This window comes from Tetrao urogallus, assembly GCF_951394365.1.
Source record: "Tetrao urogallus genome assembly, chromosome: 19".
Lineage (NCBI taxonomy): Eukaryota > Metazoa > Chordata > Aves > Galliformes > Phasianidae > Tetrao > Tetrao urogallus.
The window spans coordinates 8,752,364-8,775,658 of NC_136832.1; the positions used below are offsets into that span (position 1 = coordinate 8,752,364).

The window sequence follows — 23,295 nt, forward strand, 5'->3', positions numbered from 1 at the left end:
TCCCTTCCCACAAAATCCCTGGAGATGTGGGGAACCTCGTGGCCCCATCCTCCCAGGATCACCCTGCTTCCATCCTGTGACCATGCAGTGCACCAGACACTCACTACTCACACCTCCCAGAGCCCTCACTGCGTGCAGCCACGTGAAGCTGCTCCCATGAGCAATGCTTGCTTCCCCGAGGCTGGTGGCTGTGCAGTAATTGCTGTAGGTGCCTTGGAAATTAAGATACAGCACCGTTCACTGCAAAATTACAGTACAAGGCTGTTCACAGAAGTACAAGAGCAGAGTGTAACTGGTATGGCAATAAAAGGCATGGAGGGCAGAGCTGAGTGGACAATGAGGCCCAGCTCTGTGATCCACATCAGATCCCTCAGCTGAGGTGTCACAAACTAAGAACCTGATGGACTGATTCCAAGGACACCAGGATGGGAACATGGAGACGCTAAGCTGAATGTTTGCTACCCTGAGCCAAGACTTATTTTCTGACCAAATGCTGCCCTCTGGGTGAACTTTGCTCATTTGGCCCTCATTGTAAATACCCAAACACACCTCCATCCAAAAAAAATGACCACTGCTCACTGAGCGACTCTTTAAAAACAAGGTGAAAGAATCTTACATCAATCAGAATAAAGGTACGTACGACAGAGCCCCTCAAGCTCCACCTGTGTGGTAAGAAATAGCTTAAGAGAGGGGTGTCAGGGAAGATACCACCACAGACAAGTCAGACACAGACCATCTCTGACTTCTGGGACCAGCCAGTGGTTAATGGTGAGACTGGTTAATCTCACATACTTGGTAGAGAGCGCATTTATACCCATCAATTCAAAAGAACTTGTAATCCGTTGCTTTAATAAACTGCACTGTTTGCTAATCTAGCCATAAGAGCTCTCTATCTGAGCGTGGCTCAAACTCTGCTAATAAAGAGAGGCTGTGTGAACCCATCGGGATGTCACCAGGCAAATCGGGCAGTGATGCCGAATGCCACCCAACAGACTGTGCATCACTGTGAATCTAAGCTCAACCACTAACTCCTCTGATAGCTGAGGACAAGATGAAATGCACACAAGGGGTTATTTTCAGCCAAATTACGTTGCCCTTTAACACACCAGTGCAATAGGAATGCACAGAAAGGTCAGTGTGGCTCTGCTGCACTCATGAGGCATGAGCAAGCCCGTACTTAGCTCCTGCTGACCTTTCCTGCAGAGCTCACCTGCATCCCTGGGCTGAGCTCTGGTTAACACACCCCCACTGCACTGTTAAACAGAAGCGTACTCAAATAAATCACCTCAAACTTAGAAGATGCCGTTAGCTATTAACAAACACTCCAGGCCTATAGGTGAAGGTAATTCAATATGATGTGCTTGGGCATGCAAGGTAATAGGTTTCAGCTGAATACCCTGTGATGCAGCCTCTTCAAGAGGAGGTTAAATGAGGCTGAGACAGGGACCAGATGGATTTATTTGGGTAGCAGGTTTTTTGTGTGTTTGTTTTTGTGTGCATCATCTCTGTGCTTAAGGTCAAGAGAAAAGGAGAGCGGCAATAAAAGCATGAGCTCTGCTACACACAATTGGGCAGGCTAGCACAGGGCTCAGGTCCTCACCCTTCTGAAACAAATCAAGCAAGCAGGGCTATCCTGCCTTTCTGCACTCTCATGATCTGCCACTGCTGGAAGCCTCTGCTGTTAAGTGAGCTGATTCAGAAGAAAACCATGATTTCTCCTCCCAGAACTATGCATTAAAAAAAAAAAAAAAAAGAATAAGCACCTCTCCCACACACAAAGAAAGCTGATAGCAGTAACTCTAGCAGCAGTTAGAGACACAGAGAGAGGCAGCAGTGATCTCGCTCACATTTTTAGGACAGGGTTCTCATTACTGAGCACACCTGAGCGCCTGCAACAGAACCTGGGTGCGCCTGCAGGCAGAGGCATTAGCAGCCACACCAGCTGGCACCTCTGCAAGTAGGCATCAGCTACAAAACCAGCCATTGCCTGAGAGCAACGAGCACTCAGCTGGGGCTTTGCTCTGAGAGGTTTGCACTTGCTCAACTGTGCAGCAAGAAGCAGAGCGGCCCAGCAAGAGCAGCAGCCTCAGTAACTGGCCCTGATTGAGGTGCTGCTGCAGCTTGGCCTGTCGGAGCCACTTCTGTTAACCACCGTGCAGAACGCTAGCGAGGATTTTACAGCAGTTAAATCAGGAAGTGAATAACCCACGTAACTAGACAGCAAAGCACAACAAGGCATCGGGCTAAGCAGCTTGGGCCAGTGCTTGTCAATGCCTCAACACTTTCATTAGGAATGGGTGCAAATCATCACCTGGAGCACTTCACAGCCAGCAATCCCAGTCAACACGAAGGAAAGCCCCAGGCCCAAGGCAGGACCACCAGTACAAGAAGAGGATAAAGCTGACAGCCAGCAGCAGGGCTGCCAGAGCATCTCTGGCCTGGCCTAACCCATCTGGCACAAACTGCAAGGCACTTAGAGAGGCACTAAGAGGGACGGGCACAAAGCTTGCTTCTGGCAGCAGCTGGCAAGAAAGGCCACAAGGAGCCCACTGCAGGGACGGCAGCACAGGGCTGCAAATATGCATGGCCTCAATCAGAGGCAGCAGTTACTTCCAAATTCATTTTTAAATGGAAACAATACTCAATAAAAATCATAGCTTTAATTGCTGACTGTGCCACCAGTAAGTTTTTACAGCCATCTTGTAAGCAAGGATAACAGAGACTAAGGCAACCGCGCACAGACCTGTTCGTCACAGAAACTGGAAGCCACAAAAACTGTTTGGACAGTGGCAGGTGCCTGGCAAATTCAGCCACACATCAGAAAGGCTGCAGATAACGGCAGGGCAGCTGGCTTTCAGCACTGCTCTCCTGCCACACAGATCCCCATCACACAGCCTGCCCCAAAGGACAGCTGGAACAAAGCTCTGCCAGAGGAGACAGAAGGAGCTCCACAGTCCCACGTCTCTCCTTGCCAGTGCTGGCAGGGAGCTGGGGAAACTCAGAGCTCTTCAGTCAGCCCTTACACAGCTCCCCAACACTGGTAACGTCAGGGAGAAGCACAGAGTCCAACAGCCTAATTTCTGGGTAATACCAAAAATAAGCACAATAGCGAGACAGAAGGTGAGAGTTTGGTTCTCCCCTCCTTCCTAATGACAGCAATGGAGAAGCAGGAAGACAAAAGCAAAAGCAAAGGAAAAAACCCGTAAGTTAAAAGCTGTGATAACAAGAGCTTCAAGAAAAATAAACCAAGTGAACTACTTCGATTAAAACAGAGGGCAAGGGGTGAGCAGAGGGCAGGGAAAAAAAACCACTTTTCTAAAGCTCTGTTTACGTTCCACTAAAGATCACTCACTCTTGCAATGAGCAGCAATCCTCGGGGCTCCGGCCGCCTCCTCCTGCACTCACTGCTGTGGGCTGCAAAAGGAAACCAGATTCTTCCCCTTTTATCTGCACGGATTCCCTCAGTCCAGGACTTGTTAGCAGAGCATTTCCTAACAGCGCTTACAAATCACTACTGAATTTGCACCCGTTTAGCAGTAACCTGAGCAATATTAGTAGAGCTGGGGGCCAGCACTGCCTGGCTTTCAGGCAACCCTCGGTGCCACCACACCAACCCCGCCGCTCCGCCCGGCAGCACCGGTGCACTAAAGAGGCTCCTCCGTGCTTCGCGAAGCTTCCATCAGCTCTGCACGTGGCAGAGCGCGGAGGCGGAGCGAAGCCCAGCAGACCGCGGGCCGCAGCCGGGAACCCAGCGGGCCGCCCGGCCGTCACTGCTGGAGAGCAGTAACGACTGCCACAGTGACCCCTCCGTTCAGAGACAGCCTGCTGACAAACACCGCTCGTTAAATACACGTCGTTAAGAAGTGCCAATACGCGTTTTATTCAGCAGTCGCGATCCCCATTTGGCCCTCGAGGCACGCTGCCCCAGCCGCCCTCCGCCCGCAGAACCGACGCTCGCGTCCCGCCCGCCCCACCTCACTGAGCTCCCCGCGTTTCTGCCCCGCTCTCACCTCAGGCCCTCCAGGCTGTTCTGCGGCTCTCCGAGCTGCGGGCACCGGGACCGCGAAGCCCCGCTCCGGTTGGGCCGCGTCCCGCAGTCGGTCCCGACGCGCCCGAGGGAGCGGACGCAGCGCCGGGGCGCGGAGCAGCTGCGCGCTCACAGCGCTACGACCTCGGCCGGGACGAGCGCCCAGCCCGGGCAGCTGAGCCGAGCGGCTCGGCCCGCCCTGCACAGCCGTGCGGGATTGCGCCGCGAGGGAGCGCGTGTCGGCATCGCGCCGAGCGGCCCGGCACGGCTCGTGCGTCGCATTCCGTGCTTTAAACGACTGACAGCAGCAACGGACGGCAGAGCAGAGCGGCGGTCCCGCGCCAGCGCCGAGCCACAGCCGGGCGGGAGCGGAGCCGCAGCCAACGGCGCTCCTTGCGGCACTCGTCCTGCAGTCGTCCCAGAGAAGGGCTGTTGTGGTTTCCACAGAGCGCGTAGCTGGGCACAAAGCATAGCACGGCGCGTTCAGCTTTAGCACCGTTTGCAGCCCTTCACGTTATCACAAAAATAGGGCTGTGGAGCAGCACGGGGCAGCCGCGGCCGTGCCCCACACGCGGTCCCAGCCCCCTGTCAGGGTGCCACCATTGTAAGGGTTTCATTTGTTGAACATTTATCACCTCTAAAACTCAAAGAAAGGAAGCCCGTGCTCTGGAAACCGCCATTTCCATGACAGGCTGAAGCCAGAGGGCAGGCACTAACCTCATAAAGCTGCAGAGATCAATCTCACCAAGCAGATGGAAAGGCTCGCACTGATGCACGGTAATGCCCCAAAGAGATGAAGCAGGGGAGATTCAGCTTCAGAATGAAGACACTTGTCTTCCAGAAAACAGTGTAGAGCAACACAGGAAGATAAACTAATAGAATCAGGCAAATAGACCCATCACTTTATTAGGCAAGCTGAAAAGCAAAACTGTGGAATTAGGAAGAAACTCAGTAAACCATGATGGAAAAGAAAACAAATTGGAGGGAACTAGGCAATACTGAGAAGCAGATTGTCGCTGTCCATCAGACAGAAATCAGAGTAAGGTCGGGCAGGGCTGGCAAGGAACAAAGAGCTGTCACCATGACTGATCGCAGCGCAGGTGGTGAGGCTCCTGTTCCATGTGTGCACAAAAAAGCAGAGAATGAGAAGCCACTGAGCAACACTGAGCAGGAGATGTCATAAAGCTCCTTCCCTCTTTAAAGCTTAAGGGCTGTGAGCACAAGCAAGCACAGAGCTGGTCAGGGCGCAGCTCCACATTGCTATGGAAGACATGTTGCAAGAAAACTACAACTCCTGTCACAGCAGGCTGGAGCAGCAGCCGAGATCCAAACCAGGCAGGATCCAGCCAGCAGCTGCTCCTCTGGCAGCTTCAGATTCAACAGATCACACAGCTGGGAGCAATGTCCTTGTCACACCATAGCATCTGCAGAGGCCCCAGCCCCTTCCAACTCAGAGTGTGAGAGCATGCACCTACCCTGCATCCAATGAACTAGGCAAAGCTCAGATCAGAGGAGGATGAGATCCCCCCTCATCACAAAGGTTTCCACGCTGCATTTTCCATCTCTTGGAAGGGGGCTCTGATCACCTGATGATGGGCTTAACACAAAATTAATGCTTGGGGAGAGCACCTGCAGAGCAGGGGGAGGAGAGCTGCAGCTGAGACAAACTCTGAAGCAGGTGGACTCAGGTCTCACACCTGAGCAAGCATTAAGTGCCTAATTAGCTCAATACCTCCATTTCAGAGCTGGTTTTGAAAGAAAGTTGCTAGGAGTGCATGGCAAGTAAAGCAATCTGGGCAGAGAGGGCAGTTCAGTTTCAAATGTCAAATCAAGTTAGAGGCAAAAGACAAATTTCAGCCAGCTCAGAGGACAAGAGCTCTATGCAGAATAACAACTCACATAACTTGGAGTCAAACAAGGAATCACCCAGCAAATAGAGGCACATTCAGGATAGAGACAAGCCTGCAGGGAGAGGAGATGACTAGACTGAAGTTCTGTACACACTTGCCTCAAATCTGCTTTAGATGTTCAGGTGTTTTACTTGGATTTGTGCCCAGTGAGGAACACCAGACCCAATGTGTCTGATAACAAGAAAGATTTCCCTGGTATGTAATGTTTATATATGTTCATAAATGGAATACTGAATGCTATGTTATTCTCTGAAAAGATTATATTAAAAATGCTTGTCGACCTTTCACATATCATTTTTCTGCTAGAAGGCTATCTCAGGATTAACAAATTATCAGTGCATTCGCGTTCATATTCCAAATTCAGTATCTCTGGTCACTTTCTTGTGTTTGCACAGACCACTAACTTAAGGGCTACGTGAAATTGCTTTGGATGCTAAATAGTATTGCAAGTACTGCATTAGATGGGAGGGAAGAGAAATGTGACTTTGTTGTGATGACTCTCGAGTGCACTCCTATTTACTGCACTTTCCCCTCTCCTCCCCCAGGAATAACGTGCCATTCAATTTTCCAATTAGATAAATGTATGAACACTGAGTTACCAGAGGCAGATCATTAAATCTTTTACCTACCCCACAAGGATCATATTCGAAATAGGAAATAGAGTATACAGCATCAGCCTGTGTATGCACAGGTTATGAAAATCTGTATGAGATCCAGAGAATATAAAGATCTCCAATGCTCTTTATATACAATAGCTAATTTAATCCACTGATACCAGGGTAACTTCTGTAGTAGCCAGAAAGAGTGTTTTAGGGCATAGGCTGTACTACTTGAAAGCTCCAAAGAAAAGAATTCACATCTGTACTATTTCAAATCCTAGTCTTCTCTACCTCTGTCTTTACAGGACATCAATCACGAGATGAGGGAAACTGTAAGCTATTTTCTAGTAACACACTGCCAATCGCAAGACAAATGTCAGATGTCACAAAATGAGAAGCAACCATTTTTCAACTTGGGAATGTCTTCAAATATATTACAATGAGACTGAAAAAAAAATGACCCTTTCAACTTCGTTTGTTCTGACAGCTGCCAGACCTCAGAGTTTGGCATTTTATCTTCATACTGCAATAATCCTTATGAAACTTAAACAAGGCAGAGGGCAGTGGCATTATGTACAAAAAATTACAAACACTGAACAAAACCAAGTGTCTACTACTGCTCTGACTTGTGTTACAGAAAGAGAAGGAAAAGAGAAGCAGCTACTCCCACAGTTGTTATTATAACACATGCTAGGCATTAGATTCTTGCAAGCCAACCTTGACTCCTGTGTTGCACTGCCATGCTCACTTGGGAAAACAGCATGCTGTTTAAAACAAAACATCAGAAAGTAAATCCTAAACATTCCCTAGAGTAAAAAGTCACTCCATACTGAGTGTGCAGTTAGTCCTTGACATTCAGTGTGAGGACTTTCTCCACACTGACAGCACGATTCCTGTATGGCAGACAACAATTCTTGTACGTCAGCCACTGGAAGATTCAGACATCAAGATCAGGTCATTTGCTCAAACCAAACCTCACTGCCCAAACATTGTGCCTTCTTAATATTTTGTCATTTTTGACAGTATGACAAGCGCTGGAACACGAGTAGATTGTTAACATTAAATAATAAAACAAAGGAGGCAAATCACATTATACATTATCATCATAAAATATGAGACCAGAAAAAAATCGACTGAACAGCACCGATGCACCAAGTTATCTGTGTCCTTTTCAGCCAGTCTGTCTCTGCTTAGCCCCCTCCCCAAGAGTGTGATTATGCAACTCACAGTTCATTGCTTGAAAAATAAGAGTAGAACTCCTCCAAAAGAGCTCCAGTGGAGTCCAGCATTCTTGACAAAATATCCTGTTGAATAATATAGATCTAAGTTGTAGAGAGTTGTAGATAGAAGAAAAATGAAGATTATGTGCAAAGTCCAAAAAAATCTGCTCTAGGTGTTACCTAGGCCCAAATAAGATAGCAAACACCAAAGTAGTATGAAAATCAGCAAACCTAGAATACAATTAGTTTAGCCTAAAGTGACCGGACTGGCCTTCTGGATGACTTCTGGACCTGGTTGACTTCTTACACCTTTATGCAGTAAGGCTCTTTGCAGCAACAGTGCTTACTACTTGAAGAAAAAACAACACTGAAGTCAACAAATGTTACTTAATGAAGCTTGGTTCCTTGTGTTTTTTTTTTTGCTGTGAATCATTGTGATCTTATTGTTTCTGCAGAAGCAAAAGGACTCAAACATCTCTCATTTTTCTTTAAAAAGTTAACAGTACTTCTTATGGCAAGGACACGTACAAAGTAGAAGCAGAAATATGATTTCAGAGGTTTAAGACTGAGTAATAAAGGTAAGTGCATAGCTATGGGCAACGAGCAGATCTGTACCAGTACCGACAAGCCCAGTCCAAGCAACTGAAATAACAGGGTCAAAGCCTGAAGTCTGACCAAAAATATAATCCCAGGTTTTTGTTTTCAAAAACACACAACTGGAATTTGCAACTGCAGCTCCTTAATTGGTGTCCATGATACATTTAGTGCATTCGAGGCATGTAATTTCTTAACATGAGTGTGCCTCTCAGGCGGTGCACCCAATTCCCATGATGTTGGTTATCTTCTCACTGTCTGTTTGTTCCTTGTCTTCACCTTCAAAATAAAAGCAGTTTGTCACGTGAGATGCACTGTAGGCTCAGTGGAGAGGTTAAAAAATATAGTAGCCATTGTGAGGAAGGATCAGTATTTGAGAATGGGACTTTTTGAAGAGCATAAGTAGGAAAAAAAAAGGAATTCAAGAGTCTTTTCCACATCCTGCAGCTTATACATACCTGAGATTAATTCTCAGTTCTCTCAGTCTCTCCCTGCTCCTGGTGAAACAGCAGCAGGATAGCGATGACTTCTGCAATCTGCAAGTTTGCCAGCTGCGGCCGTGCGGTTTAGGAGGGGTGCGTGCAGAGCTGGGGTCACCTCAAGTCCATCTGTCGGACAAGTAACCGCTGCACCTCGGCGCTCCACAACCCCTCGGCCACAAAGCAGGCGCTTCTCATCCAGGGCAGCCAGGTGATACTCACAGAAGTCAATCAATGATGCCACCTGCTCATGAAGAGGGAGCGACTTGTATTTTTTCTGAGCCAAACAGAAGAAAGCTTCAACAAAGGCTTGCAAACACATTCCTGCAAGGAAAGTGACTTTAAAGGAGATTCACAGCACATAAACATAACAGTACCTCATTTCTGTGCTACCAGCGCCAAACGTCTACGGGCCAGGTATGAACATAAAGTTGTGCAGTTAACATATTTAATACAGCAGCCATATACAGTGTGGAAAAAACACAGAGGAAAAAAAAAAAAAAAAAACAAAAAGAGCAAAAGACAAGGTTCTGTCTGCGTGTAACACACCTGAGCCCATTCGGTGTCTCAGTACAGCATATGCCCAGGCTGTGTTGCAGACAGCTATTTCACTGAGGCTATTCCTGTTTTTACAGACCCCAGCCTGACCAGCACCCAGGCAGCCTGAGCCAAACTGGTACTGCAAAGACTGCTTTCAAGATGCTGTGCAATTAAGCTGATGTACAACCAACTGTGGTTTCTCTTGCCTCAAATATTAAGTTGAAGGCAAATCAGACACACACTAACACACTGAGCTTCAAAGAAAACATTTTGTTGGTCTCCTTTTTCTCTGTATATCGCCTAGATGTCTTGGCTCGTGTCAATCAAGACTCAAGCGTCCTACAATAGAAGTTTCACTTCAACTGAATGAAAAACAAACAGCTGAATCGTAAGAAGGGAAAGTGGTGCAGTGCCAGAAAATTCTGCTGCTGTAACAAACTCTCTGCCCCTTCACAACCTAGAGTACACTGCAGTACAGAACTCTTCATGTGTTCTTTGATCACACTAACCTGATAACACATTAGCACAGCCAATGGAAAGAAGGGCTGCATATTAACTGCATATTAACATATTATATGTAAAACCTTAAAATAATGCCTAATTGCATTTTTCATGAGTAGAACTGTTTCAGCTGCCTGTGATTTAACTGGCTCTCCAGTTTGAGCACACACTTTAAGAAGTTCAGTTTAGGATGAGGTTTGTTTTTTTGCACGTATTTTTTTCTAACAACACTGGTTTATCGATGCTGCAGGAAGAACACCTTTTCTAAATATTACAATTACATTCTAAAGTATAATTTCTCTCAACTAAGACTGCAGCTGAGGTCTCTTACGATCTTGGCTGTAAAACAGCTTCCAAGAGAACTGTTGGGTTATCGGAAAGCAGCAGCTGCCAGCTCAGAAAATTATTTTATCAGTCACGGTGAGCTGCAGGCAGAGAAAGCACCTTTAGCAACATCCAGCTGCCTGCTCCATAAGTGACACTCATGTGAAGCACCGAGTGAACAAAGTTGGAAGCTGCAGTTTTACAGCAACAGTTCTCTATGGGCTACAGCTGGAAGCAGGCCAAATGCAAAGACAACAGAAGGGAGTGGGGAGTTGCTAAGGAAATGATACCAGCTCACCACAGAAACCACACTGAAATCCTAAATGCAAATACTCATTTCCCATAGGTGTCATATCTGTAGAAAAAACTGACTAGACACCACTGACAGACCTGGAAACTTCTCCACATCTGTGAAACTGAGATCCTTGATGTCTCAGCAGAAGAGACCTACAGATCTATTATCCGCAAGGGATACCTGAAGTCAGCCTCAACTGGGAGAGTTTTTTTTATTAAAATGTCAAAATAGCAGAAAAGATGAAAGATTCTATACAGTGATGTCCAAAATCAGCCTGGGCATCAGTTCAGCTGGGCAGCACAGGAGGGATTTTCAGAAGATGTGAGTAAATTAGGCCCCTGAAGTGATGCTCTGCTGCCCTGGTGCTGTCCTCCACATTAATACCTGAGTCTTATTTCAGAAATATATATGAAGCAAGTGTGCTTACTTTAACAACCTAAGTCCATAAAATAATCAGCAGAAGAAACCCTTTAGTGATGTTTTGTAACCACCTATTCTCTTGAGCAAATCATTTGCTTTAGTAGCCTCAGGTAAACACACAATGCAATTTCGTATTGAGCAACAGAAAATGGGGCATCCTGGTATTATCTCCAGCATCCAGTACTTCAGAGTCCCCTAATGCTGCATCCATAGCGTGCTGCCACTTAGGACTAAATTATATACAAACATTTACAAAAATTAGGTTTGAAGAGGTTTTCATTGCAAGAAATCCTTTCTAAACTTCAGCGGAGGAAATACATCAGAAGTGCCTCCCTGACCTGCACACAGTCAGCTCTGGGCCCCAGGGTCAGCAGTGTGGATCCAGTGCTGTTACAACCACGGGGAAACTTCTTACATCTAACAACGCCCGTCCTCCAGTGTGAGCAGCAGATAGGAGCCGAACTCACAAAAGAAACCACTGACATTTCAATTAGTTTGTTTTCCTTTGAAAGGAATTTATGAGAAATCTGTCTTACAAGCCCCAGGAGGGAATGCAGATGAATTCTCCTCTGGATACAGGTAAACTGAATAGAGTTTGTAACTTCAGAACTGTACAGAAGAGACTTGGATGGTCTGAGAGGTCTGGGCTTTTTTTTTGGAGGTGAAACCGATCTTCATGTCTATGTATAAAGATTTAAAAAATAATCAATGTAATCACATTTTTAAAAGGAAACCAAAAAGCTCGATGGGATGTTCTCTCCAGCATGCTTATTAAATAGCGAGATATTTTCTGTCATAAGCAAATATTTGAAGTGTAACTATCTAACAGGAAGGTATTTGTATTCATTTTCCCAACCACTCAGCTGCACAACGAAGAAGATACGCGATGGTAACAGAGGAAATCACCAGGGGAGCTGGGAATAAGATCAGAGGTTAATAAACATTTTCCTTTTGGCTTAAAAATTCTAAATAATTCTTACTGCTGTTCAGCAAACAGCTTCCCATAGCTGCTTTTCTTGTCCAATGTTTTCAAGAAATATATTTTAGTTTAAATGCATTGTCCTGATAGAGAGGTAAATGGTTCAAACACTGAGCTACCACTGGAAGGGGGGCACACTGTGAGCATGGGCCCGGCACCTCCTGCACAAGGAGCTCTGAGCAGCTGAAAGGAAGTCCCAGGACAGGAAAATCCCTGGTGGAGTAGATTCATTTCCTATAGAAGCCTTTTAGCCATATTAAGTGTATTCTTACATTGAACATTACAAACCACGCTGGATGTAAACAAGTTTAAAAGCGACTGAAATGACTAATGCTCTGACATGAACAAAGAGAAGCATCATTTGCCACAAGGGGTGCTTGTAGGGAAAAGCACTGCTAATCATCCTTAATAAGAGCCAATTTAATGGTGAGCACTGTGTGAGTTTGTATAGAAATCAATTGTCCTTCCCTCAGCCAACACAAAGTCAATGAAAATGGGGGAAAAAAGAAAAAAAAAAGAGTATATAGTTGGGCAACTGGGAACTCTCTGAAAAGCAATATGGGCAGTTTTCTGTGTCCCCAGAGTAACCAGTTTGGATGACAGAATTAAATCAAAATGAAGTTAATCATATTTATTTCTAGCTCTGGCATAGGTTTTTGTTTAACTCTTAGCTAGACCATGTAAGCTACTCCATTAAGGACGTATCTTCTTACACTGTAATTAAGTTGGAAGCTCCATTGGGAATGCCTTTAAATGCTCTCCTGCAACAAGAGTTATGAATGCTAAATTACAAGCATAACAGGGGCTTATGGCAGATTTATGCCATTAAATAACTGAAAACTAGGAGTGATCTATAGATACAGGCAAACTGCCATGGAAGTAGCTAGGAGTTGTTGTACATGCCCCAAATAGATGTGCCTGGCTCCCATCATTTTTACTGAAAGCTTCAGGGGTGCTTAAGCTATCAAAACCACCCACAAAAAAAAAATCACCAATTTTCATGGTCTTCAAATACAAAATAGCATTACCTGATTCTTTGTGATCAATTCCCACGCTGTTCCACCTTCGTGTGATATCAATGTATAAGATATCTACAGAAGCCATTGAAAAATTGCTGTTACTGAGCTTGCAGTTTCTGTTAAAAATGAACAACAAAAAAGCAAAACATCTGATTACTTCCAAACTTCCAAGCCATAAAAACCCATGCAAGAGCAACACAGAGGACAATGGGGAAAGTTCTCCCTGTATCCTAAGCACACTCACAGATTATTTTATGTGCTACTGAACACTGCATGGAAAACAGCAGCATCTCTGGATGGATCTTAGGCATTTGGTGGTAAGCAAACGTGGGAGATCTGACACTTGTGTGGTCTGAGCCCACGGGACAGTGTTGATCAGTAGATGAGAATGAGCCATCTGCCCTGCATCGCAGAGCCTGGCAGCATGGCTGGAACTTGTGCATGTGCCAAAGCATCGGCCAAAAGCTCCAGCCAGGAAAAAAAATCTGTGACCATTGCTTATTTTTCTAAGTTGTTTTTTAGAATGAAGAAATTACTGAAAGGGAACAAAAATTTGGGCAGGCAGTCTTTGAAACCACCTGCCCACACACATCTGCAGGCAAATCACAGCTGTATACCGTTTCACTCTTGAAAAAATGAGAGGGAATATTTCACACAATCTGAAAAGAGCAGCAAAGACTGCAGTTGGTGTGGATCGTCTGGTGAAAAGTAAAGAGAACGTTTGCCAACGTTAAAAAGTTTATTTAACGTGCGTGAGGAAACCGCAAAGCCGATTTCATTGAGATATGACCATTTATTTTAGTATTATTAAAAGAAAACGTTGGCGTTTATACTGTGTTCATCTGACAAGTACCAAATTAAGGCTTGACTAAACAACAGAGAATACAGAACTAGAAAACATCCTGCACTGATCTGTAGATAGAGCAGATGCCTTCAGTATTTATATATCTGTTATTTGTATAAATCAAATTGTTTATATTCATTCCTGACTGCTAAATGCATCTGCATCGAAACAGAATTTGTATTTTAGGAATACATCTGCAGCTGCTGCCGATTTCTTTTGTCATTCTCAATGAAAGACAGAAAATGAGATATTTGCACCATGACTCCAACAGATACATCCATAAAAAACAGAATGAAAAAAATCCCGCAAAAATAAAGCATGTGAAAAAAAAAATAATAATAAATAGAGTTCCTTGCCACTGTAAGTTGCAATTTCATGATGTAAATCCTTAGTGTGCAGTGCATCAATAACTGGCATTTGAAATCCTTTGCTTTGGCCTGGGGCCGATGGCAATGCCCACAGCCAGCAATCAGATCTCGAGTGACCCAATTTCATTTGTCATGTTTCTAGTGAATCTCAGGAACACAGCTGTGAGAATGTGACACGTTGACTAGGACTGCAAATAGTATCTCCCAAAGTATCAGTGACCTGCTGTAGGATAAAGACCCACATTTCTATGAGACGTGGTTTCTCAGGTCAGGCATCTTTGGATTTTTTTTTTTTTAAACATGCAGTGGTTCAATGAACTTCAGGGGAAAAGTTCCTTCAGAAGGCACCACTGAACCTACCAGCTCAAAGCCTGCCACGCTAGGGCCTGCTCTTATCCAACAAGAGCTCAGTGACAGCAGCGCTGCCCAGCAGGACCTTGAGTTTCCAGCTGTTCTATTTCACCTCATGCCATTCCTAAATAAAGCACGTTACTAACCTTATAAATGTCCGGAAACCTGTTGGCCCCAGTTTTGTTGTCCCTTTGACGCCAAGGAATCGGATGAACAATGCAGCCACCCTGTCCACAAGTCGCAGGTAATTAAACTGCTTGGCGTACTTTGGAAACACTTGCTTGAGACAAAGGGAGGGCAGGCCAGCCTCCGGGTTTTTGCTGGTCTCGTATTCCGGTGCATCTGCTGGTCCTGCATCCAGTAGATCCTCTCTTGTTTCTGACACATGCTCTGAAGTCTGAGATCTGCAGCATGCAAAATAACCATAGCCTACATTAACCTTATCCATGCAAGATTCAACATGTTCTTTCTGCTTTTTTTTTTTTAGTTACAAAACACTGTTTTATGAGATTTTTCACAACAATTTATAATCTTACATAAATACTGAAGTTCTCTAAAGCAGAAATCATGCTATAAAGAGTATCTAAAATAATGAGCAGAATATTTGACCTTTCAGAAGGTAACAGACTAATGTTCCCTTCTGTCTATGTCTCACATAGACAAGAAACCACGAGAATACCAGTGTGCAGCTACAGTCAGCAAGTTCAGATTAAAAATTGAATTCCATGACATTTCACGGAACATTTCATGGGAAATGCTTAGAGATTGTTATAATCTAGTGCTATTTAAACTTATTTTCCAGTAACAATTAGAAGCTTCTACATTTCCTGATAAGTGAGGAACAAAAAGCACATTCAGATACATCTGCAAAGAAGAAATCCTAACAGCGCATGCAGAAGCGATACGGCCCACATCGACGCACAGTGGCACTTCTCAGAAGAGGATGGCTGGGCAATCCCATTATTTTTTCTTCAAATCCTCTGTGAATGCTGTCAAAATACATTATTTCATCTTCACTGTTGTTGCCAAATCCCCTAAATAAAGCTGATGGAGATAAGGACGCTCTGCAATTAACGTTACGTGTTGATTCAGGATGACGTGTTGTTACATTTCCTCTGCTTCTGACACACCCGGATAAAATTAAAGATTGCTCCTGCTGTACGTCCCCAAAATCAGACAGCTGGTGGTAATTACTTGGCACCCACTCAGCACACACACATTTTCATTTTCTTCCCCGTCACTTTTCTAAGCACTTATCATCAGGAATAAGTACAATTCACACTGGGCACTAAAAAACTACATTGATCCTTTGTGTTCCTGAGCAGAGTTGGTGTCCTTCACAAAGTTCTTTTGGAGCAGAGAGTAACAAACAACATAGTTATTACCCAACCACAACACTGTACAAATTATCGAGCCAAAGCTATAGTAAAGCTGTAATTTCCACTTTGATACTTGGAGGCAAACTTGCTCAGCTCACTTACACCCATCCCTGGGTCAGAACACTGATCCACTGACACACCGCATCTTCTTCCACTCCAGAATACTGAAAGTAAAGACCACTTACAGGAACAACTAATTTGTATCTGCAAAAAAATGTTTGAATTCAATTGTGAGATCTAATTTCTAAAAGCCACTTTTGGAGTCTAGTTTTGGACCCTCTTATAATCCAGGCTTTGAACTTACGGATTCCCACTATAGACGAGAGCAGCTCACCAACGTCCGACCCCAGGTGCGCTCAGCACAGCACCAGCACAGGAACCTCTCACTGCATTCACCACTGAGTACCTGTAATTGTGACCATTTTTTGGCAAGGCAAGAAATTCTGAGTCTTTAAGCAGTTTAGGTAAGGTTGATGGTTCTTCAGTAACGCTGCTCTGCTGCAAATAGCAGCAAATGGCAGAGTAGAAAGGTAACGTTACATTAATATTTGCTTAACTGAGGACAAAAATTACACATTCTTGGTTTCCTTCCTTCTCATGTGTGACTGGATGGCAATTTCACTGCCACTGAGTGCCTTCTGGAGGCCAAGAGAGCAACCGTGTGTTCAGCCAAAAGAACAAGTGTGCTGCCACTGTTTTTAATCCTAGGTCTGCTGATGAATTTTAATTCACATCTTCAGCCAGTTGAACCAGGCCATGAGCACATGGGAAACCGTGTACTCAATAAGAGAGAAGGTTATGTCTGTAACATAACTCTCATTTAATTAAGCCTCTGTGGAATTGTAGTCATGCGCTGCTGTTCAGAGAAATCCTGAAAGCTTCCTAATTGTAAATTCAGGAGTATTTTGGATTGTACATTATTCATTAACCGGTGATTTCAGTTAAAAATGTAAAACTTTCCTTTAAAAGGCAGAGCAGATGAGATTTTATTTTTCGTTTTAAATAGAAAATACCAATGGACGGCATCATGGAAGTCCTTCCCATCCCTCGGCAGAGGCTGCAGGGGCTCCAGCAGCACAGCTCCAGCTCAGGCCTCACCTGCACGTCTGGAATTCCTTGGCATGCACCTCAGTTTGGGCCCTCAAATAAGTCACTGAAACTTCTGACTGGGAGATCCAAGGTGCACCTGAAAATTCATTGGCAGAGCATGATTCAGGGCTGATTTCAGTTGATATTTTGGCACGAAATAAGCTACAACAGTGAATGGCTGTAAGTGAGGTCAGCCTCAGATTCCTGCTGCAATGACAGTTAGTCCCTGTAGCCCCTGACGAAATACAGTTGTTTAGAAGATTTTTCCAGCCCTCTGCTTTTCCATCCCACCTCCAAAAGAAGAGTTCAGCAGTAAAAATGAAGGTAACCAACACTCCGGACACGCTGCTCCTGGGAAATGAGGAGCCTCACAGAAAATCCACCCGCTTTCCAAAACACTGTTTGTGGAATTCATCTCCCTCACATTCCCACAGCAGCTCTGGAGACAGACACAGCTCACTGTATACGAGAGGCAGGATGGGACACCTGTGTAAGATTTTAAAATGCATCATCTCCACCAAATCACAAATGTTAACTCAGCAGCTTATTATGATCTAGGGAAACATTCTGTTCTGGCACAGAGGTGGAACAACAGCTTTCGGCTGGGGAATTTAAACTGGCAGTGTTCTCTTCTGCCCTGCATTGACAGAAAGCATCCTATATGCACACGATCCCTGGACACTTAGGGTAGAGAAAAGCACATGCGGAAACAGAATTGGACTCCATGCTCATGTAACGAGTTTCTAAGCCAATACCAAAGGGCTTTTTCAGCATCAGAAGATCTCTGCAATCTACTACTGGCTTTCACAAGTATGTTGGGTTTTATTCCTCCGTTACAACAGGGGGGTCAATCAAATCATATTCCTGTGTGGATAACCCACGTTTCTTATCTTGTGTTTCTTCTCTCCCACTTCTGTCCCTGCCACAAGCACGGGGCAAACATCCCATTCGATATCTGATCCAAGTATTCACACTCCTCTACAAGTGATCAAAGCTCCTCATCAACACAATATGAGTATGATGAACATCAAACCCAGCCACAGCAATCCACTGAATTTGGAGGAAAAGCTCTGAACCCAAAGGAGTGTCAGGAAAGCGGACAAGGAAAAGCGTGGAGAGGCTATTTCAGTGCTGTAAAGCATGGGATCACTTTTCAGGAGTGCTTTCAATAAAACTGAGACCTTCAGAATCATGCCTGCATCAGATCCTGTCCCTGTCAATGACACTGAATTGACACACAGACTTTCCTGCCCACACTCACTGTAACTGCAGGCATTTACACAGCCCACATCCAGAGTGCAGTCCTCCACTGCTTCCACACACAGCACTCCAATAAAAGTTTATTTTCTGCATGTCAAGTCAACATAATTGTATGCACCCCGTCTCTGTGCGGTCTCAACTAATTAAGCAAAACTGCCAAGCTAGATATATTATAGCCAGACTCAGTATCTACAAAAACAGAATTTTACTGTAATCTGCACATTTTTGTAAGGAAACAGTGCACAATTTTTTTTTTTCCTTAGGGATAATTTACACTTGCTTGCAATGCACACTACATTTTCTTCTGTATCTCAGCTGCCATCTGCACACCTTAGGGTCAAACTGGATGACATAACAGCCCAAGGGTCAGCCAGTCAAAGATAGGCATAAGCACTGTCAGAACAGCTACAGAGAGCAAAAATACAGTTCAAAGCACTACAGCAGCAACTATTTAACAGGGGTTTTCAAGTCCATTTCTATCATCAGTTCATCAGTCAAATGGAAAACACAGAATTACTCTTTCTATAACATTCATAGAACTTAACGTCACTACAAAACCTGCACATCATATTTACCACCCAGCTCTTTCTTACTCCAGAACACCATTTCCAAGTGGCATCTCACACTGCCTCATTCAGGACTCCATCTGGAGCCCCTGCACAGCACAGAGGTTCACGTGCTTTGCCTGTTCCTCTGAAAACCCTGCACAATGCCTGTGCACAAGTGCTGCAGTGGAGCTGCGGGGAAGGGATCAGAAGCTCCAAAATTCAGAACAAATCTCTAGAAAGAGAAACCTGCAGAGACTTTCTCTATTGGCTCCTTCCTCCTGGGCTCTCCAGCAGGCAAGGGGAGGAGAAGAAAGCTGACACCTGCAATTTAAAGCTGCTCCTCAGAATTAATTGTTCTGACTGACACAGCTGAGTCAGGCTGAATGAACGAAAGGTCAAATATAAGGTAATGCTTCTGGTGCCACATGGAATAATAGCAAGGCTTAATTTCCATACTCACGTCTGACCTCAATACATTAATTTCTCTAATTCCGCAGCTCACAACAGATCTTTCTTTAGAAATCATCAACAGTGGAGAAAATATTAACTGCATCTTTAAAAAAAGAACTGCAATTTTAAGAAAGCTTATGGAAACAACATTCAAGACTACTTATCTTTTATGCATGAGCACTAACTTATTCATGTTTTCTCCATCTATGTCATATCCCTTTCATTTTGACTGGCCTTAATCTTTATGCAAATACAAGTTGCTAAGGGACAAACAAATTTGCAGCCACTAATTAAAGGCTGCAGCATTCACAACATTTTGTATGCTTGCACAGAAAATTTGGCTGTCCAGTTCAGAACAAAATCGGGCAAGAATTGGAACAGCAGAGTTCTAAGAATGCTTGTTGATATATTTAACATTTATAGCACTGTTACAAGTGAAAACTATGGCTTTTTTTTTTTTTAATCAACTGACTACCAGTTACCTAATAGAGGAAAATACTGTGTTCTGGATTCTGAAGCCATAAGTAATTCCCTCTGCTGAGCCTCTACTCTCAAAGCAAGGACTCCATTAGCAAAGTTACAAGCTCAGAAGATTTTGCATGACAAATCTGCCTATCCACCCACTTACCACCACTGTATACAGATCTCCCCCAAGAAACTGATTCATGTCACTGGAGGCTACAGGTGTGCATGCGTTCACACCATTAAACCATTCAGGAAACAGTCAACAACAGAACAATGCCTTTGTGGTACCAACCATTCATTAAGTGACGTTTATGAACCAATCCGATTACTTTTATTAACACAGAGAAACCACCAGCACTCACAGGATGTGACAGCAAGGAGTTTCAGTCTGCCTGCACACTGTGTGAGAAATCAGCATCTTTTGTTTAGAGCCACCCCCTGCCAACTTCCTCTGAAGGAAGGGTTTGGTTTTCATTACTCCTGATAGATTTATTTCATTTTGCTATTCGCTTTTAAGGCGCTTCTATGCCCTTACTGAAAACAGCATTAAATTAAACCACCAAGGGTCTTACTGTAGAAGAGGCAAAATAAATAAATAAACGTTTAAAAGAAAACTGGACGCCCCAGGGGATTTCTTCCATAGGAAAAGTGTTCTTAGAAAGCAGCCACGACGATGCTAAGGTAGCAGAGGAGCTTTACCTGCCATCCAATGGAGCAGAAAGCGGCCACGCAACTGCCTTTTATCAGCAGAAATCCTCCTAGAATTCTACACACACAAAACATCGCTGCTGATGGTTACGCTGCTGTTAAGTCACGTGGCTTTGCTTTCATTCTGTGGCAAATGGGTGCCAGGCAGCTTTATTTCTTTCTTATTTTTTTCAGAGAGTAGAGACCAATTATTATTTAAAAATAAGCCAATCATCCCTCTTTTCAAAAGACGAGAAGCAGCAGAAGTTAAATTATAGAGAACATCACTGCCCCCAATACATTAATTTCTGTCACTATGTCACTGTAAAAATTTACAGCAGATATAATCTCTTTGAAGGGGGATCAAGTCATAGAAAATACAAGCCTAGTTTTAAATAGAATTTTAATTTAAATGAAAGCTTCAGGGAATGATGTTTATGCTGCTTATCTTTCATACCTGGTGATTAAGTTAATTTATACTTAATGGAAGAGGATATTTCTAATCCCCAGACAGGCTCAACATCTGTCTGTGACTATGTTTTTGGAAGCCTTAAGCTGCTCGTGATTGATGTAATAAAACCAGGATCCTGCAGAACCGACACCTGAAGGATAACTGTAAGAGGGAAAATGTTATTTTTCCCGCTCAGTGCCTGTGCTCAAGCCAAGCCAAAATCCCAAGCACTTCATTTTGCCATCCCTTATAGACCTGCTTCGTACTCCCACATCATCATTATTTGAGTACAGACAGGGGAATAAGGGAACAGTTCTCAGATGGTTTATGATCTAATGTTCAGACTCGCTTTGTGCGCTGAGAACAAGCAACTTTCTGAATCAGCCTGAAGCTGATGACAACAATAAAGCTCCTGCAACAACCTGAGAAATAATCTCCATCTTTCCTTCATCTCTCATTCCACGTCTGTTTAAGAAAGAATGCTAGCTAACTAAATGCTTGCATTTACTTCATAGTTACAACAGAAGGTCTTGAAAAGGAAATATTTTACCAGGAAAATATATAATTTTCACCTTTCTGTCCCAACAATCACAGTTTTCCACTCAGAAGGAAATACAGGCACTCCGTTCTGAAAGCTGATGCATTTCCTGATGGCTGTTTCCTGAGGTGCTTGAAACATAACTGTCAACCTATGCCACGTATGGAAAACTGGCAGGCAGTTCAGCCCTGCTTCAGCACAAACGCACCAGCCCCTCTCAGGCTGAGGAGGTGTCCGCCTTGGAGGCTACAGAGCATGGCAGAGGTAACATCTGAGAACATGACAGACCTCTCTATTATTTTCACAAGGCAATTCACCCCTGAGATGAAAGGAAAAGTGAAAAACGAACATTTACAGTAATTTCTCTTTCTCATTCAGAAACAGGAGTAACCCTGCAAAGCACTTACATACGCACTTAAATATTAGATAACATCACAATTACTATTTGTTTTATATCCTATCCAGAATAATCTGAGCAAACGCCAGGCTGTGCTCACTACCAGTTCCCCCTTGTTCAGCTGAAGGTTGGCATCAGCAATGGCTGAACACAACAAACAGGAATTCAACAAAGCTCCCAGGAAGGCTTTGAAGCACTGAAGTGTTTATGTTGACGTTTTTGACTTCTTGTTCGCTTCTTTGCTATTTGAGAGGGAAAAAAAAAAGACAAAAGAAGCTTATTTCCTTTGAATTCAGTCAAAGCAGGAGCACAGACCAAAGGCACTCTGACATCGCTGCTGTCACTACCCAGCCAGGCTCCAGCAGCCACCAAGCTCCAAGCCGTGCTGCCAGGCTTCTTATTACCTCAGAGAAGCCAACACAGTGCTCTTGCAGCAGTCATTCTGCCAGCTCTGAGCTGCAAAACATAGCCTGCCTTAAGCCTGATTTTGTTACCTTTCAGATTTATATATCGTGTGTAAGCAAATAACTGAATTCAAAGACCTATTTGGGCTCACTGCCTCCATGTTCATTTTTATGGCATGTGGAAGGATGCCAAGCAGCCACCCTGCTTTATGCCTGACCTCCCTTCTTGGGCAAACCTTGAAGATGAGAGCAACTTTTGTGGCCACACTACAAAGACCAGAGGAAAGGGAATGTTCTTATAGAACCTGCTTTGTCTGTGTATTTTATTACAAAGATACTCTTTCCTCTTGAGAATTATACAGAGAGGAAACAAAGACTTCTTAATAACTTAAAGTGCAATACTGTGTGAATATGTAAGATGTAATTGCTACAGCATGTTTTCATATATGAGAATGCTTGGAAAGTTCCAGTTTATGGAAACACTCCTGGCAGGTCACATTGCTTAGTGCCTTTTCAAACCTCCTCTATTTCCACGCTAGAATATTTAGAGAGAAAAAAAAAGAACACGTCAGTAACAAAGCAATTAGATAAGCTACATCTCAAAACATTACCATTCAAGTCTAATTGGACACAACGGTCTCCATTTGCAGTTTGATAACACAAAAACTGAGTGAGGTTCACACCGGTGCTAAAGGCACTGCAGCATGCCAATTACTGCAAAAATATACCGCATTTTTGGACCAATTAATTCCACGGTGTTGGAAACAAACCCTTTTACAACTCTGAATTCATAACAATTCTCAGCCATTGCATTTTTTAAATGATCAGGACCTGTTATCAGCTCACTTGCTTAGGGCTTTCTAAGCCAATGCTGCTGTCCCTCCACACGGGGTCATTTCAAGGGATTCAAAATAAGACTGAATGCACTCTTCATATGGAAGTTAAAATGCAATCTTTACGTTTGAGATATGTTTAAGCACAGAAGATGAGCAGATGAACACAGAATCTCACAGAACTGTACTACTGAAAAATGGCTCGCTATTTTGTTGCAGTGTTGAAGGTTGAAAGAAGGTAATCATAAATTACCCTTCCATCAAACATGGGGTTACTCTGTATTGCTTGTGAGAATGCCAGTAATTTTCCACAAGTCTTTTATT

The 23,295-nt window shown here is 44.0% G+C and overlaps 1 protein-coding gene across 1 annotated transcript in view; it reads right to left on the reverse strand.

Annotated features, from left to right (window-relative positions):
- Positions 1-8,830: 8,830 nt before the first annotated feature.
- TTLL11 (tubulin tyrosine ligase like 11) overlaps positions 8,831-23,295 on the reverse strand; it is a gene marked incomplete at both ends in the record, with an annotated part of 33,553 nt that continues 19,088 nt past the window's right edge. Inside the window, 3 exons of the mRNA XM_079544888.1 lie at positions 8,831-9,153; positions 12,917-13,023; positions 14,617-14,874. Coding sequence (XP_079401014.1) covers positions 8,831-9,153; positions 12,917-13,023; positions 14,617-14,874 — 688 coding nt within the window. The remainder of the gene's footprint in view (positions 9,154-12,916; positions 13,024-14,616; positions 14,875-23,295) is intronic.